This window comes from Syngnathus floridae, chromosome 19 (genome assembly GCF_059516105.1).
Source record: "Syngnathus floridae isolate MCC-2025c chromosome 19, RoL_Sflo_1.0, whole genome shotgun sequence".
Lineage (NCBI taxonomy): Eukaryota > Metazoa > Chordata > Actinopteri > Syngnathiformes > Syngnathidae > Syngnathus > Syngnathus floridae.
Window position 1 is genome coordinate 6,882,537 of NC_142431.1, and position 15,512 is coordinate 6,898,048.

General features: G+C 45.0%; 2 protein-coding genes across 9 annotated transcripts in view; one reads left to right on the plus strand and one right to left on the minus strand.

Moving 5' to 3' along the window:
* sesn1 (sestrin 1) overlaps positions 1–4,477 on the plus strand; it is a 27,946-nt gene extending 23,469 nt beyond the window's left edge. For both annotated transcript variants that reach the window (XM_088361618.1, XM_088361620.1), the window contains 8 exons: positions 212–277; positions 369–569; positions 647–829; positions 919–1,146; positions 1,324–1,581; positions 1,669–1,859; positions 1,934–2,078; positions 2,184–4,477. In XM_088361618.1, the coding sequence (XP_088217744.1) occupies positions 212–277; positions 369–569; positions 647–829; positions 919–1,146; positions 1,324–1,581; positions 1,669–1,859; positions 1,934–2,078; positions 2,184–2,270 (1,359 nt within the window). In that variant the 3' untranslated portion in view covers positions 2,271–4,477. The remainder of the gene's footprint in view (positions 1–211; positions 278–368; positions 570–646; positions 830–918; positions 1,147–1,323; positions 1,582–1,668; positions 1,860–1,933; positions 2,079–2,183) is intronic.
* armc2 (armadillo repeat containing 2) lies at positions 4,478–12,326 on the minus strand. Of its 7 annotated transcripts, none has more exons than XM_088361613.1 (18): positions 12,071–12,325; positions 11,564–11,974; positions 11,409–11,481; positions 10,973–11,132; positions 10,764–10,893; positions 9,420–9,487; positions 9,222–9,326; positions 8,483–8,670; positions 8,311–8,413; positions 8,010–8,224; positions 7,765–7,910; positions 7,598–7,697; positions 6,545–6,833; positions 6,334–6,456; positions 6,146–6,259; positions 5,817–5,961; positions 5,009–5,166; positions 4,478–4,874 (listed from the first exon to the last, which is right to left on the minus strand). In XM_088361613.1, the coding sequence occupies exons 2-18, from the start codon at positions 11,812–11,814 to the stop codon at positions 4,756–4,758; spliced, it is 2,487 nt and encodes an 828-aa protein (XP_088217739.1). In that variant the 5' UTR covers positions 11,815–11,974; positions 12,071–12,325; the 3' UTR covers positions 4,478–4,755. The 7 variants fall into 7 exon arrangements, 6 of the variants coding, with proteins under 6 accessions (XP_088217739.1, XP_088217740.1, XP_088217737.1 ...); XM_088361614.1 differs by having other exon boundaries at positions 5,829–5,961; positions 10,973–11,135; XM_088361611.1 differs by having other exon boundaries at positions 10,973–11,135.
* Between the last annotated feature and the right edge of the window lie 3,186 nt (positions 12,327–15,512).

Consider the following 15,512-nt stretch of genomic DNA (forward strand, 5'->3'; position numbering starts at 1 on the left):
GAAGGCCTTAATTATGCCCCAAACGGACACTTGGTCTTACAAATGCCTCAATTTTGTCAAAAAAAGTCAACAAATCAAAATGAGTTTGTTGTAAAGTTTAAGCTTCTGTCACTGTTAAATGTTTCACATTCAGATATTGTGCAGTCCATACCTGACTATACTTGTCTAAATGTTATGCTTCTAAAAGATGATTTCCCTTTTTGTCTTTAAGGATCTGGGAGTGCGAATCCCAAGACCCCTGGGGAACGGGCCGAGTAGATTTATCCCTGAAAAAGAGGTACGGAAATGCCTTTAAATCCTGCCAGTAATGTCCTAAAAAGCACCAACTTTCCTAGGCCCATTTAAGATGTCACGATTTTCCATTTTAGATTCTTCAAGTCAGTAAAGTGGACACCAGGACACAGTCGATATTTGAGGATGCGTTCGCCGCCCTCGGTCGCTTGGACAACATCTCGCTGGTGATGGGCTTCCACCCGCAGTACCTGGAGAGCTTCCTGCGCACGCAGCACTACCTGCTGCAGATGGACGGGCCGCTGTCGCTGCACTATCGCCACTACATCGGCATCATGGTAGCACCTGAGCTGGACTTTTTTTTGCCTCACCTTTTTAAACGTATCTCACCATTGTCTCGTGATCTTGCGTCCAGGCGGCGGCTCGCCACCAGTGCTCCTATCTGGTCAACCTGCACGTCAACGACTTCCTCCAGGTGGGCGGCGACCCCAAGTGGCTTAACGGACTGAACGGCGCCCCGCGAAAGCTTCAGCAGCTGGGTGAACTCAACAAAATCCTGGCCCACCGGCCATGGCTGCTCACCAAGGAGCACATCGAGGTGAGAAACCGCAGAGGGAGGTGTTAAGAGGGTTGCGCAACAGCTGAGGTCGAGTGAACTGACCGACTCCGCTTGGCCTTTTTTTCAAGGGTCTCCTGAAGGCCGAGGAGCACAGCTGGTCGCTGGCCGAGCTTATCCACGCCGTGGTCCTGCTCACGCACTATCACTCGCTGGCCTCCTTCACCTTCGGCTGCGGGATCATGCCCGAGATTCACTGTGACGGCGGCCACACCTTCCGGCCGCCGTCGCTCGGCCACTACTGCGTGTGTGACATCGCCAACGGCAACAACCACCACGACAGTCCGTTTGGCAGCCAGGTGAGACAAATCCTTGGCTGTTTGTTATCTTTTCGTCATGAGCCATATTTGCTTATGTAAACTTCCTTCAAATTGGATGCGGCACAGTAGAATCGTTTGTTGTGTCCCTGGCAGTAGAAGAATGACTGCCACTATGTTATCACAAGCCTACAAGTGAAAATTCCTGTTGTTGTCCAGGAGGTGTGCGGTGGCGAGGTGGAGGTGTTGATGGAGCGCATGAAGCATTTGCAAGAGTGCCGCGATGATGAAGAGGCCAGCCAGGAGGAGATGGCCACACGTTTCGAGCGGGAGAAGACGGAGAGCATGCTGGTGGTGACGGCCGAAGACGAGGAGTGGGTGCCGTCCCGTGACATCTCACGACACTTTGAAGACCCCAGCTACGGTTATAAGGACTTCTCCAGGAGGGGCGAGCACGTGCCCACTTTCAGAGTGCAGGTACACTCGCAACACATAAAACAATGAGCGAGCCCGTTTTAATGATAATAACGCCCCCCCCTCCCGTCGTTTTTTTTTTTTGGGCAGGATTACAGTTGGGAGGACCACGGCTACTCTCTGGTGAACCGTCTCTATCCAGACGTGGGTCAGATGCTGGATGAGAAGTTCCAGATGGCGTACAACTTAACGTACAACACCATGGCCACACACAAGGATGTGGACACCAGCATGCTGCGCAGGGCCATCTGGAACTACATACACTGCATGTTCGGCATCAGGTAGGCTGCTAACATCTTGAAGAAAGGGATAAAAAAAAAAAACTGAATACTCACCACACCATCGGCTGTGTCAGGTATGACGATTATGACTACGGCGAGATCAACCAGCTGCTGGACCGCAGCTTTAAGATCTACATCAAAACTATGGTGTGCAATCCCGAGAAGACTACCAAACGAATGTACGAGAGCTTCTGGAGGCAGTTCCAGCACTCTGAGAAGGTCGGTCCCCTTTTTCTCATGCAGCGAAATTTGTGTGTGTGTGTGTGTTTTTTTTGTTTTTTTTTATATAAATGTCACTAAAGGTTTCTTTATTCTCACCTGCAGGTCCATGTTAATCTGCTTCTTATGGAAGCGCGAATGCAAGCTGAACTTTTATACGCTCTGAGAGCCATCACTCGCTACATGACATGAAGTGCTTCTTCTTTTTTTTGTTATATTCTGTTTTTTTTTTTGTTTTTTTTATCACGCGTTATTGTTGGGACATTTCAAGAGAACATTTCCGGGGGGCTGAGTGGAAGATCAGAACAAAGAAGCAAGTTTTTTTTTTTTTTTTTTTTTTTTTTTTTTAATAGCCTGCAGTGCCAAAAATGACCAGCGGTAGGCAGCATTGGGCTTAAAAAAAAAGCAGTTTGTTCAGGATTTTCTTCAGTATTCTAGCAACATCCCCTTAATTCAATTTCTTAATTTTCGTAATCACTGTTTTTTTTCCCCCTCGTTTTAATTTCAATCACCTTTTTTGGGCCCCCTACATGTGTGCCTGAACTCCCCAGCGTTTGCGTATCAATAACGACGATAATGATGCTGCTGCTGCTCCCAGTGTTATATTCAGCAGGGACAAGGGGGTCTTATTGACTCCCCCCCCCCCCCCCAAAAGTAGAAAAAAAGTTCTCCATCCACTGCAATATCCCCAAATGTCCGTGTAAGCTAATTCAAGGAGTGTGTTTGCAAACTCATAGAACACTGAGCCCTATTTGAGTTTGTGTGCGTGTGCGTGCGTGGCTGTTTATAGTTTTTTAAAATTTCACGTGTCAAAAAAAACAAAGGCGAGGCACTATGAAGGCGACTTCTTGCTTCTGCTGTAGCTCTGTTATTTTGATGTACCTTGTTTAACATGTCAGCGATGAAATCATCATTTTTTGTTATAGCTGTTTATTTAGAAAGACTGAAAGAATGAGCGTCTCGTGGGGGCTTCATCAGGGGCTCTGCTATGGGCTTGGTCTGGGAGGAATAGCTAACACACACACATAAGCACTCACACAAAAACATATTGATACACACACACACACACACACACACACACACACACACACACACACACACTGCTAAGCTGTCTTCCGCATTATCCCGGCTGCCTGGTCGCCCCTATTTGGAAGGCTGTGAATTTTACCAGTATAATAAATACCTCTTCTCTTATCTCCATAAAATGTTTTCTCTCTGTGCAGAAAAAAAAGCATGTACAGTGGTACCCTTGCTTCAGAGTGTCATTTGTTACAAACTCTATTGCTACTTAAATTGCGAGTTAGCTTTCTGCCAACACATAAGGTGTTGCTCTCAGAAGTTAAGGTACCACAGTATCGCCAAATCATTTTGGTGACATGCGTGTTTTTTGTCAGAGAGCAACTGTTGAAAAGATGCTCTTTAGTGAGCAGTCTTTTTTTTTTTTCCCCTCCTCCCTGGGCCGCCACGTACGTCCCCATTTGCTAAGGGGATGACACCGGCCCACCATCAGGCTGATTTGCGCTCGCAAACGGTTGTAGCTGTGCTTATTCAAGCCTACTTAGTGCAAAAAAAAAAAAAAAAAAGCTTTTGTTTTAATGAAACATTTATGTTGAGTAAAAAGCAGTCAAGTACCGCATTCTAATTGTGAGTGCAGATTAAGACCGTGATGGCTGGGAGTTTTTCGACAAAAAGAATGGTACCATTGGAAGTGAGTCGGAAGAAAATGAGAGATTTTTTTTCCCCAAAAACTTCTGACTGACGTCAGTTACTGACACTTTTTATAAAAAAAAAAAAAAATCAATTAAAAATCATGGACAAAAAAATAAACTATGATATTGAATTGTTGTGTATCATTTGTAGCGTTCTCTTATTCTAAAATTATTTGGTTACCTTGAGTCAAACGTCTCAGCAGGACAGCACGCTAACACTGATTGGGTGCCCTCCACTGCCGTTGGTAGTGTAGTGGTTCACTTAGCAACAGCCCAGTATATCTTTTGAACTAGAGGAGCTCATCAGCTTGCCTCTTTGTTACAACTCACTGGGAAATAAAAAAAAAAGATTGTCTAATCTACTAAATTCTATTTGAAGGCCTCCCCTATTGAGCATTATGACATCATCACCAGCACAACCATCACCCTAAAATGCCTTCACTTCTAATTTAGGTCTTAAAAAATAATCAGCCAGCTAATACTTTATATTACGAGTAACGTTTTAATGAGATGTCAAGGTTGTTCTTTTCTTTAATCATGAAGTGCTGTTCCTGATTTGTGTTGATGTAACAACCATGTGACTTTGAAAATGCTGTACTTTTTGGCGACTTGTAAGCACTGCCTGGCCCCGTGTCTGTGTAACATGAATACTGATGATGATAATAATAAAGGCTTTGAGAGGCGACAACATTTCTTGCTTAGTCTGTGCTTTTTATTTGTTTACACATTTCATAAAATGTTTGCTTACCAATAGAGACTGAGGCGACTCATCAAACGCACGCATACATGCTCACAAAAACAAAGTTATACATACCGTGTATAAATGTGCAAAAGTGTTGTAAAGATATGTGAGGCTGGACTTTAAAGTGCTTTAAAACAGTCACGTGATGGTGGGATTCAAAAGTCAGTATCACAACAAAAACATTCACAATTGTTGTGTATGTACAGTACATATAATACGATATATATTATTTACATTTCATTGACCAGGAATGATAGAGTTTTTGGCCAACGGGTCTAAACTCCAATTCCCACAATGCCCTGTGGTAGTCCTCATCTTCTGTCCACTTGAAGATCTCGTTTTCATCTGAGTGGAGGGGAAGACGAAAAAAAGAGTGTGGTTGTACGATAAAATAGTGGCAAGATGCAGCTGCAGTGTATTATGGGAGTCAAAGAAACATTTTCCCATCTTTCCAAGATACATTGCAACCCCCAACCGACCCAAATAGGACGTGAGGATTTCCAGCAACGACTCGCTGTCTTGCGCCTCCAGCAGCTTCTCAGGACCGCTTCCACCGCTCATGTTCCACAAGGCCTGACACAGCTGAGCCGACAGCTGCCAGTCACCTGCTCCCAGGTCTCTCAGGCAGTCTGTCAGTCTGGTACAAAAACACAAATTGTCAGATTTATTGCTTTAAAAAAAAAAAAGGGGGGGGGGGAGAAGAACGTTGCATATATTTTAAGATGAAGAATTTGACAAATTTACACGTGCATAATGAAAATAAATGAGTTGAAGTTAAATGTATTATCTGTATTATATTGAGTGACATCTAGTGGTAAACTAATAAAGTGCAATGACCTATATTCAAATCGCGTGCTTTTTAAAACACGCGCACTCAAGTGCCACACAGAGAACAGATGACCACAATGTAATGAAATGTAATCACCAACTATTTCTAAAATTACCATAAACGACAGAGTACATTACATTTTTTGACACACGCTGTAGTATTATCCAGCAAATCTGCTATTTCCTGTGTTTGTTCCCTTCGGAGATCCGTAGTAGACCAATGGCGGCGAAACATGTTAGCATCCCAGGTAATTAAATATTATATTTAATATACGCGACCCAAGTAATTAAATATTATATAGCACATAGGATTATATATAACATGTACGTTGACGTAATATAAAGTTTTTGCATACTATTGAAATTGATAGTGCCTTTTTAAAATCAATAATCATTGAAAATGTAAAACTTTGGGCACAAACGTTGGCTCCGATTAGACCACACAAAATGGCGGTCTACTTAAATGCTAACTTGACTGCGGTCCCCTCGAGGGAGAGACTGGTTCTGTTGGGAGGGTCAAGCGCCAGATTGGTGAGGACCCCGCAAGCCGAGAAGCACACGTCCGGGTTCTTGGAGTCCAGCAGCGTGACCATAAACCTGTGGACTGAGAAGGTGAGGTCAGTAGCCATGTTTACAGTGCAAATAAGACGAAATTGTGTGTTTGTAGCACTTTTTTTGTGTTACAGTGGTACCTTGACGTGGCCATCTTGGACCAGAGTGCTGCCTGAGTGACTGGCCTTCTTGTAAGTCAAGGTACCACTGTATTGATTAGTGTGTGGAACATGAACCTTTGTTCTGCATGATAAAGTCCCGCACATCTTTGGACTGGGACACGTTCCCGTAGACGCGCGTGGCCTCGAGCACGGCAGTCATGTTGGAGCTGAGCACCAACTTGAGCATCACTTGAATTACGACAAGGTGGCAAAGAATGATTATTTTTGCACTTGTCTTCATTCTTTTGAGCTGTTCTTCTTACGCTGGGCGATGGCCAGCTGGCTGCGTCTGAGCACAGCGCTTTCTTTGCGGTAGAACGTCAAATTGTTGATAGCGGCTGCCACGTTCACCGTCAGCTCCTCGCTCTCCGCCACCGACCTCAGCTCTGTGACACACACACAATAACAGTTTGAGGTGCCAAAGAACATCCTAATTTTAAATTTTAGCTCTTGACACTACCTCTGTTTTCTCACCCAGTGTCTCCATCAGCAGCTGGACGCAGGTGGTGCTGCTGGCCAGCGCGGCGCCCACGTCCTCATGGATGCACATGTTGGCTAGCACCCGGACCAGCTTCACCAGCACGTCCTCGGCCTCCCGCCGGCTGGCCGGAGGCGGCGACTCCTCCTCCTCCCTTAGCTGGTAGTCATCGTACAGCCGCAGGAGGGTGTCCAGCGACGCCTCGCAGCGGAAGAGCCGCTGGCGTGCCTCGTCACTCTTGGCCGTCAGATTGCCCAGCGTGAAGAGCAGACGCACGACCAGATCCTGTGGGAGCGAGGTAATGGAGTGTGATGTTTTGGAACGTTCTTAAAAATTCAAGTCGTACTTTCAGTTAGCTTTCTTTTTTTTCCTGTGACCCTTATGAGGACAAATGAAAATACAAATAGACAATAGTGAGGAAGTGAGTCAAGAAGCACTTTTGTCGCCCTCCTTTCCTGCGCTCAGGTGTCAGCAGGTGTCAAGAATTTTCTCACACCTCTCGAAGGAGGTGGCCGATAACGGCCCGCAGCTCCCGCTAGTGCCTCGGCGCCGCTTGGTCGGTTACATCACGAGCAGGTGCACTTGAACGCCGTCTAATGCTGTCGTGCAGCGACACAGGTATGAGGACAGGACGGACTGTCCTTTAAAAAGGGTGTGCGTGTGTGTGTGGGTGCGTGTGTGTGTAAACGTTAACACCCCATCAGTCACGTCTGAGTGCTTACACAAAAGTGGCGCTCATTTGTTCTATTCTTATTCCTACTCCCTTCTGGATCATGTCTCGACTGGTCTCAACTGTAGCTCACCTTTGTCTGGTTCGGTTTTCCACTCAGTGTTTTTTGGCTGAGTCATCGTATCTGATCTGGGAATTACTACATGTCGACACACACATTACAAAGCGGCAAAAGGGCACAACATACACACATACACACACAGATGTAACGGCCTGCAAATGCGCTTAATTGGGACTCGCGTGTAAACAAGCTGATGTGAAAGTAAACAGGAAGCTAATCTGTTGATGCTAAACCTACCCAGGACACCCACTGACTCACCTGTTTTTGGTGGTGTTTGCTCAGGAGTTCTAAAAATAGATGGTAGCAGTCGGGGGTCTGCTCCAGAGCGAGGCGGCACTCGGCATACGAGGAGAGTTTACTAAGGGGGCGGAGACTCAAACTTAGGCCCGGTTCATGGACGAGCGTCTTTTTTTTAAGCAGCTTACCTATAGATTCGAGAAACGTTGGTGCACACATCTTGGTCCTGACGATAGCGCTGCAGAACCGAACAGAGCTGCGACATTAGGGAGTGGGAGACAAAGAGGGGCCGGGCCTCGGCGTGGTCGGCCAGGTTTCGCAAGGTGGCGGTTAGCTGAGGACGTCAAGGGTCAGTCAGCCAGAAGAGGAAAGGTTAGCAATAAGAATGTTAGCGATTTGATCATGAAGAAAAAAATTCCGCCATCGTACGTACCTGTACAAGGATGTGTCCGGCAATGGTGAGGTGGGCGTCATCCACCCTGCAGAGCTTTTGGATAAAATCGCGAGTTGCGCTCATGAAATTCTTTTCCAACAGGAGGTGGACCACGACGACGTTTCCCGAGAGAAATTTGAGTGTACCGGCGCCGTAAAACAGCGCTTCGCTACATGATGTCGCATCTTCACGCAGCAGCAACCCGACCAGTGAGTCTAGACGGAAGAAAAGCCACCACACTCAAGACCTTCGAGGTACGGCTTTTGGAAATTTGGTGATCGTGAGAACGAAATGTGTTCACCTAGGACTGAGTTATTCTGGAATAGGACGTCGTTGGCTTCACTGCGACTGATTTGGAAGATAAGCTTGCAGATGTTGAGTAGGTTGTTCCCACTGACATGTAACTGGAAAAAATAAAAAGTCATTTAATTTTAACAATAATTGTAAGGGACACGCCCGCGGTTAACACTCACAGCAAGACACAACTCGGCGACGTGCATGTGGAGGCGTGGGGAATTGAGGTCGATGAGTTGGAAGAGCATTCGTAGTATCGACGAGCGCCTCTTACAGCGCTGAGGGCCCAGCATGCCCGCCGCTGCCAGGGCATCATGGAGAGCGGCGCACAAATCACACAGATGCTCCGGTGAGGCCTCGTGGCCACCTGGAGAAATGTAAAAAAAAAAAAAAAGATTGTAACGAATCCCCAGCACACTTTACAGACGGATCGGCGCTCACAAATCTGATCTGTTTCCCACCGAGCCTTTGAGAGACTGCTTATACAATGACCAGATGTTCGTCCTAAATGTCTGGGCCCAGTTCTGTGCTGCCACCGGGCCCGAGTCCACGTACACGTATGTGCCCCATCAATGAAACATTAGTGGTAAAATAACATCCTCCCTTTGCGAGGAAACTTCCGAGGCTAAGCGGCACAGCACAATCGCACAGCTCCAATCTGGATGCAGAGGAAAGAGAAAGGGTGGAGTCTGTTCCTTGTTTTCCGAGTCAAATAATAAATGTTCCCAGCATCGAAACCAGGGCTTGGCGCACCCTGAACACCTTGCTGCAATTTTGTACGCAGGAACTCCCAAGGCAAAATAAATATTGAATATGGAATGAGTTTTCCATGACTCAAACATAATAACTTTCTGGTCAAACCCAACGCATGTCATCCGATTGACTATTTATTGCCTTTCCTTTTTGTGTTGTTCTTACCCCCCGCAGCCGCCGCTGCCTTTAGCTGCTGGAGAAGAGACGATATCGTATCCCAGCGTGAGTCTGCACCTGTGCTTGTGTTGTTGTTTCCACTCCCGCCCGAATCTGATGAGAGAGAGCGAGAAAGGGCCCATTGGTGAAAATGGCACACGTCTGCTTGGTTCACAAGGTCAGTGTCCTAAAATACAAATAAAAGACCTGTTCTTTGTCCTGCTCTGACCTCGTCACTTCCGACTCCGGCATCAACACTGGACTGCGATAGTCTGCTGCTTGCACCAGGAAAACACACAAACAAATGTGTTACGGCAACGGGATACTTAAAAAAAACACAAAAATTTAACTTGATGAGTCGATTTCAAATGCTGCCACTTGGTGTCGTTGTTGCACCACAACTGCAACACTAAAGGCTTCTCGAGGTTGTTGGCAGTTTCTCAGCCTGAGCTTGTGTTTGTGTGTGCGTGTGTTATGTCGACGCGGTCTCAGACCTCAATCTCCAACAGACAGGAAGTAAGACCTGAACTCTGTGGGCTGTCTGCTGGAGGCTGTTTGTTCTTTGTCATCTCTATGGGCAATTTTTGCAGGAAGTAACTTAATGAACATGACACAAAAGAGTAGTCCTTTTCTCCCCCTTAATTAAGTACATCCATAGAAATAATAATAATAATTATTGTAATGTTTGTGCACATGTTTAGCATATACAGCGCCTGTTAAGAGTGAACAGTCTGCGATAGGATTACAGGTCCCATCAGCCGGGCCTCTTTGTGCGATACGGACATTCTCAAGAGACATGACCTCATCCCTGTCTTAGGTCTGGCAACAGCGGGCTGCAGCAACAATGCATAGAGCTGCCAGGCTTGCCCAAATGGGCATCCAAATCTAATATGAGAAGCCATTTGGAGCCATAAAATGACGTCTTATTGGATGCTTTCTGTCTACGTCTATTAGCAGACATTAGCGCTCTGCGCCGATAAGAAAACTTTCAAAACTTGATAGTGCAAGGAAGCAGATTCGGTCATTCTGGACCCCAGGCTGTATGATTCCTCACAAACTAACGCGCCCTGTGATTGGATGGCGTCCAATCCAGGGTGCCAGAAGTCAGCTGGGATAAGCTCCAGCTCACCCTCGACTCTAATGAGGGACAAGCTCTACAGAAAACGGATGCGTAGATTCAAATGATTTAAATTCCAAATCCTCTTTAGGGCAGCTCAGTAGTCTGAGTGGTTGGCAGATTTTCCTCACCGCAAGAAGGTTTCATTCTGAATTGAGTCGGGCCGATTTCTGAAAGCTTGCTGCATCCTTTTTGTGCTGCAGGCAATGTTCTGAGCTTTCATATAAAATGTGTTTTATTGTTACGACTCCCACCTGGCTCGCAATCGATATGCGGATGGATCCGAACGAGAGAGTTACGTTCCCTGGCCCTGACACAACTGATGAGATTTGTGGCGGAAATTTCTAGCCCTCTAGTAATAGCTGCCAGTAAATCTTGTGTTCATTATGGGATGTCACATTGATGGAAGCGGAGAAGCGAGAGGGAGCAAATACCTTTCACTCTGACTTCTACGGGGTGAAGTTAAGTGAGGCACGCCGAAGACTTCTTTGTGGTCTCCGGAGACAAAAGCCTGGTCCGGTGGCAGTTTTTTCTCTGGGTTTTGATGTAATCTTTCTTGTGAGGCTACACAGAGAAAAAGCCGTCTGTCATGAGCAACAAAGTAGAGCACAGAATGTAAATTGAGGTCAAAGTTGTTCCTCACCATCTGTGTGCGCCGCTAAAGGAGGTAACGTGGAGAGAGATGCCGCCTTGAGGAGACGCCCTCGTGTTCGAGCTGGCGTCCTCTTTGGGTCCAGTGGGTCAGTGGGAGGTTTGGGAGATGACTTTGAAAAGTCGCCATTGCCGGGAAATGCAATCCTTGTCTTCTGACATGGAAACAATGTACATTCAATATTGCAAGTGGTAATGTCATGATTTATTTTTATTCCAGATTGAAGGTTTTGCATGATACGTTTCAGGGTATTAGTTCTAGTTAATGGTATTCAATTTGGAAGATGGCTCAAAGTCAAAGCGAGAACAGAACCCTATTGATTTTTGATCATATCAAATGGCAGGTGCTTGAGATAGTGGGATTGTCATGACACTTCTCCATACCTGTTGCATTATTCAACCCAATGATGAGGTCAGCGGTTACTCACATGCTCCAGTGGAGATAGGCGAGTCCCTGAACTTGGCCGAGAGTCTCCGACATCAAAATGATGTGCGTGAAGACTGTTAAGTTTAAAATTAAGTTTAAAAACCATGGTGTAAACATACCTCATAAGCCAGATTTGGTGACAGAAATAAGACATACCTGAAGCTTGAGGAAGGTCTGCTGCTGTGGTCTGCACGGACAGAGCTTCTTGCAAACAACTGCCTGTGTGCATCTCTTGGAGTGTAAGGTCTCTGGGTGGACTGAGCTCGGAGAATCTTTCTTGCTTCACCCACTATCTCTGCACTCGTCTTCAATAAGGGGTGCCTCCTCGGCAGAAAAGGCCCACAGAGCTCGTATTTCCTCTCCGTGGAGCCCATTTGGCCGCCCTGCCCTCGGCTCAGCTTATGCATTAACTCCGTTTTGTCTTCATGATTAAACTTTCCTGTTATATTTACGTGTCTAGCATGGTTTGCCTAAGGGAGAATGGTTTGTTTTATGGTGGAACGGTCGGACGACACCGAGCGAACGAGGAGTCCCGTAGTGCTGCGTCTCCATGGCGACCATATGTTGCTGTGGTAGCGAGCACAACAAACGGGGAGAGACGGCCCACTGTGTGGTTTTATGACAGAATATCAATACAGTGGAAGAAGAATATTAAATACTTACTGTACATGTCGGGGAAATTGCAGGATGTACTGAACTACTGCTTAAAAAAATCGTCTAACACGAACCAAAATAACTGCATGACTGCAAAAATATAACGTTTTCAAAGTTCCGTTAATAAGTTGTATTTTTATATACATGTGATGTAGTCTTAGACAATTTATTAGACAAATTGTCCAATGGCTGTTGAAAATATGCTATGAACTGCACTCTGCTTCAATTGCCGTGCCGTCATCATCGGTCGACCTTAGCGATGACGTCATCACACGCGACCACGACTGTGTTTTTAAGGCAGAGAACAGGTAGTGAGATATTTCAAATTATAATACACATTGGACTTTTTTCTTGTCAACTGTAGAAAAAAAAGTTGTAAATGTCTGCCCTTATATTATTTCTAGTAGGTATTTATTGAATGTAATGATTTTTTCTAGCTAATGCGTTTTACTGAGCTGCTTCTGATTACCTAGCTTATATATATATATATATATATATATATATATATATATATATATATATATATATATATATATATATATATATATATATATGTATGTGTTTTTCTCTTGGGTTCTACGTTCCATCCATTCTTAACATAGTGTTGTTGTTTTTTTCAAAACTACTAGGAGCAATTTATTCCAAAACCTCCTGTTTTATATTGAAGTCAAATGTGTTTAAAATGCATGAAATAAATAGTAGGAGATGCCTACTGCATCCTGCTCGCCCAATCACAGGGTGTCACTGTGCAGTCGAGCAGCTAATTGGAAGGGGGCGGGAGATACTTCATGCCTTCGTCACCAGACAGACCTGTCAATCATGAGGGATAACAAAAGTGGTACTTGAGATGAGGCACGACCCACGTCACTGTCGGCTGCTAACATCACGAGAGAAGGTGACGCGTCTCCTTGTCGACCCATCATTCAGTACCACTCAGAAAACATGTTTATTATTTTTGTTCGAAACAAATTTAAACTGGATTTTGTCAATTGCGTTAATTTCACATTATCAACTCGTTCACTTCCAGTAACTTTCAAAGCATTTTGGCTGAACTTGTTTTAGTGGCCGTGAGCCTAAACACACAGATGTACACCTGCTAAAAAAAACAAAAAACAAAGACATATGCAACACAGATGGGATTTTGAGAACCTCTGTTTAGCATTATCAGCTAATGCTAACAATCTGGTGGCCATTTTCAGTCTCATGCTAACCACTAATGCTAACATTCGTTGTCTTGGGATACTATGTGAGCAATAACTGCTCACGTGAAATTCAAGGGATGGCCATTTGAATTTTGACATTAGCATTAGTAGCTAATAGTTAGCCGACACCTCTCCGTTCCTTTAGGCTCATTCTTTGTGACATTAGCCCGTTCTTTGTCTCCCTGGTTTGCAAACACGTCATCTACACTATTTGACTGAACAGTCAGAGACGATAGGAATGCAGTAAAGGTGAAGAATGGGAGTAATGAAAATGTGTATGCGCTCTGGCTTGCTGGTTTTAATGGCGAGCTTGGGCTGTAATTCATTCCACGCTTGCACGCCATCGGTGATTGCACACAGGCCGCCTACAGCACTGGACTGAAATCCCTCTTTGTGTGTGTCCTTAGAAGTTATATTGACATGTGGTACACTGTGACCATGACCCTGCGTGCTTACAGGCTCAATTGTCACTGTCACCAGCAGCTGGGGGATGGGAACTGACAACATTAAAGACTGTAATATTCTGAAATGTAATTACACTTACATGTTTTGTTTATTTTAATTTTTTTGGGGGGAAGACAAATGAAGGCATCTATCTGGGGAGAGGTGCTTACTTGTTGAAGTAGACACACTTGACATCAAGTTGAGATGGTATCTATAACAGTAAGTATTCTTCAATACTGCACAATGACTCAAGTCGCTATCGTAACGCACAAATTGTTAGACGTCCTCACGCCAAATTTCCGATAAGATGCCGTTATGAAAATGTTAACACACCGGCGGCGCATCTCATGGTTATTTTTAAAAAATGTCACTCCGGCACCTTCTGACACGCCGCTTCCTGGCTCATCCCAGCGTTTCGCACCTCCTCTCCACAGGCTGTGTTTCTGTCATTTCGTCACACCTCACCTCTGCCACTTTTCACACCAAAACATGCTTGTGTGGCGCAAATGGTGTCACTTTGTCTGGCGCGAGCGTGAGCGTTGTGCTGCACGCGTACCATGCCGTCAGCACCCTCCACCATGCTCTGCTATAGTCAGCCGATATACTGATGACATCATCCCACTGCAGCAATCGAGCATGCGCGTGCGCGCCACTCACAGCACAAAGACGCCACTGACTCGGTTGTCAGGCTTCAGATAGATAAGCGCTTGGATGGACAGATCAATAGATAGATTAACTGATAGATACTGTAGAGAGAAATGGAGAGACAGATGGACAGTTTACAGTGCAGCAACTCATGTAGACAGACAATATCACAATACACGTCAGTCAGATCATCCTTATCTTCTTTGTAAAACAACTAATACTAATGTCGTACCGATGAACTGAGAGGAGTAGTGAAATCTCAGGTAAAAACTCAAAGAAAAAGTCTTTAGAGACTTCTGTGCAAGTGCAAACTTGAAGTGGCATAACTTGTCTGCTTGGGACATTCTGTTTAGGCACATGTGTCTTATTCCCGTGTCATGGTGTGGAAACTCAAGTCGGGAACGATTAGCTCCGCCTCCAGCTGCATTGCATTATTGATGAGGAAGCAAGAGCGAAAGGAGACTCAAATCTAAACAGTTAACGTGAGGCGGTTCCACTTTCCCAAAGTGACACTTTTTTAGCATTTGGCCCATTATATAGGTCGCCTTCAAACAAATGTCGGGTGCTGTCTACACTTGAGCAGGCACAGTAAATATGTAGTTTAAGGATTCACGATTGATCTCAACCTCAAAAGACGTTGGACAAAACCGCAGTATCACTTAAAAAAAAAAAAGTGCTTCTGGATGTCTGCCCTTGTTGAGAGCAGCCTTCCAGAAACAAATTGTGTAAGAGGATTTCTAGGAACGTGAGAGGAACGCAAAGTCACTCTCCTGGTGTAGACTCCCCCACCCCCAACACACACACCAAAGTGATTTATCTTCTCGAATGAATAGGAGGTGTGCCAAAAAAAAAAGAAAACAGTCGGCTCGTGTGAATCATGATCCGCACGAGATATGTTTGCCCTTTTTAGCTGCTGCTGAGTCCTTTGTGTGACTTTTCAACACTCATGTCCAATTTAACTTTAATCTATAAACTGATTAGTTAAAAATGATCAATTATTCCTAATGATTCAAGTTAAGAGTTCAATTTTTGGGGTGCGGGAAATATTTTCCTATGGTTTGGGTGTAACCAACAGCTTTAACTCGAATTTACCCATTTATAATTGCCATTTTTGGAGCGTCAAACGGAGCGCAGACAGAAACGACCAAAACACAAGCATG

Bases quoted from the DNA above. Each gene is read 5' to 3' on its own strand.
- armc2 (XM_088361611.1), bottom strand. From the start codon at position 11,814: ATGCATAAGCTGAGCCGAGGGCAGGGCGGCCAAATGGGCTCCACGGAG. The intron at 6,457-6,544 runs GTGAGAAAACAG...TGTGTGTCACAG, and splicing joins GCTGCTGATGGAGACACTGG to AGCTGAGGTCGGTGGCGGAG. The intron at 5,962-6,145 runs GTTCATGTTCCA...TCACCTTCTCAG, and splicing joins CTTTATCATGCAGAACAAAG to TCCACAGGTTTATGGTCACG.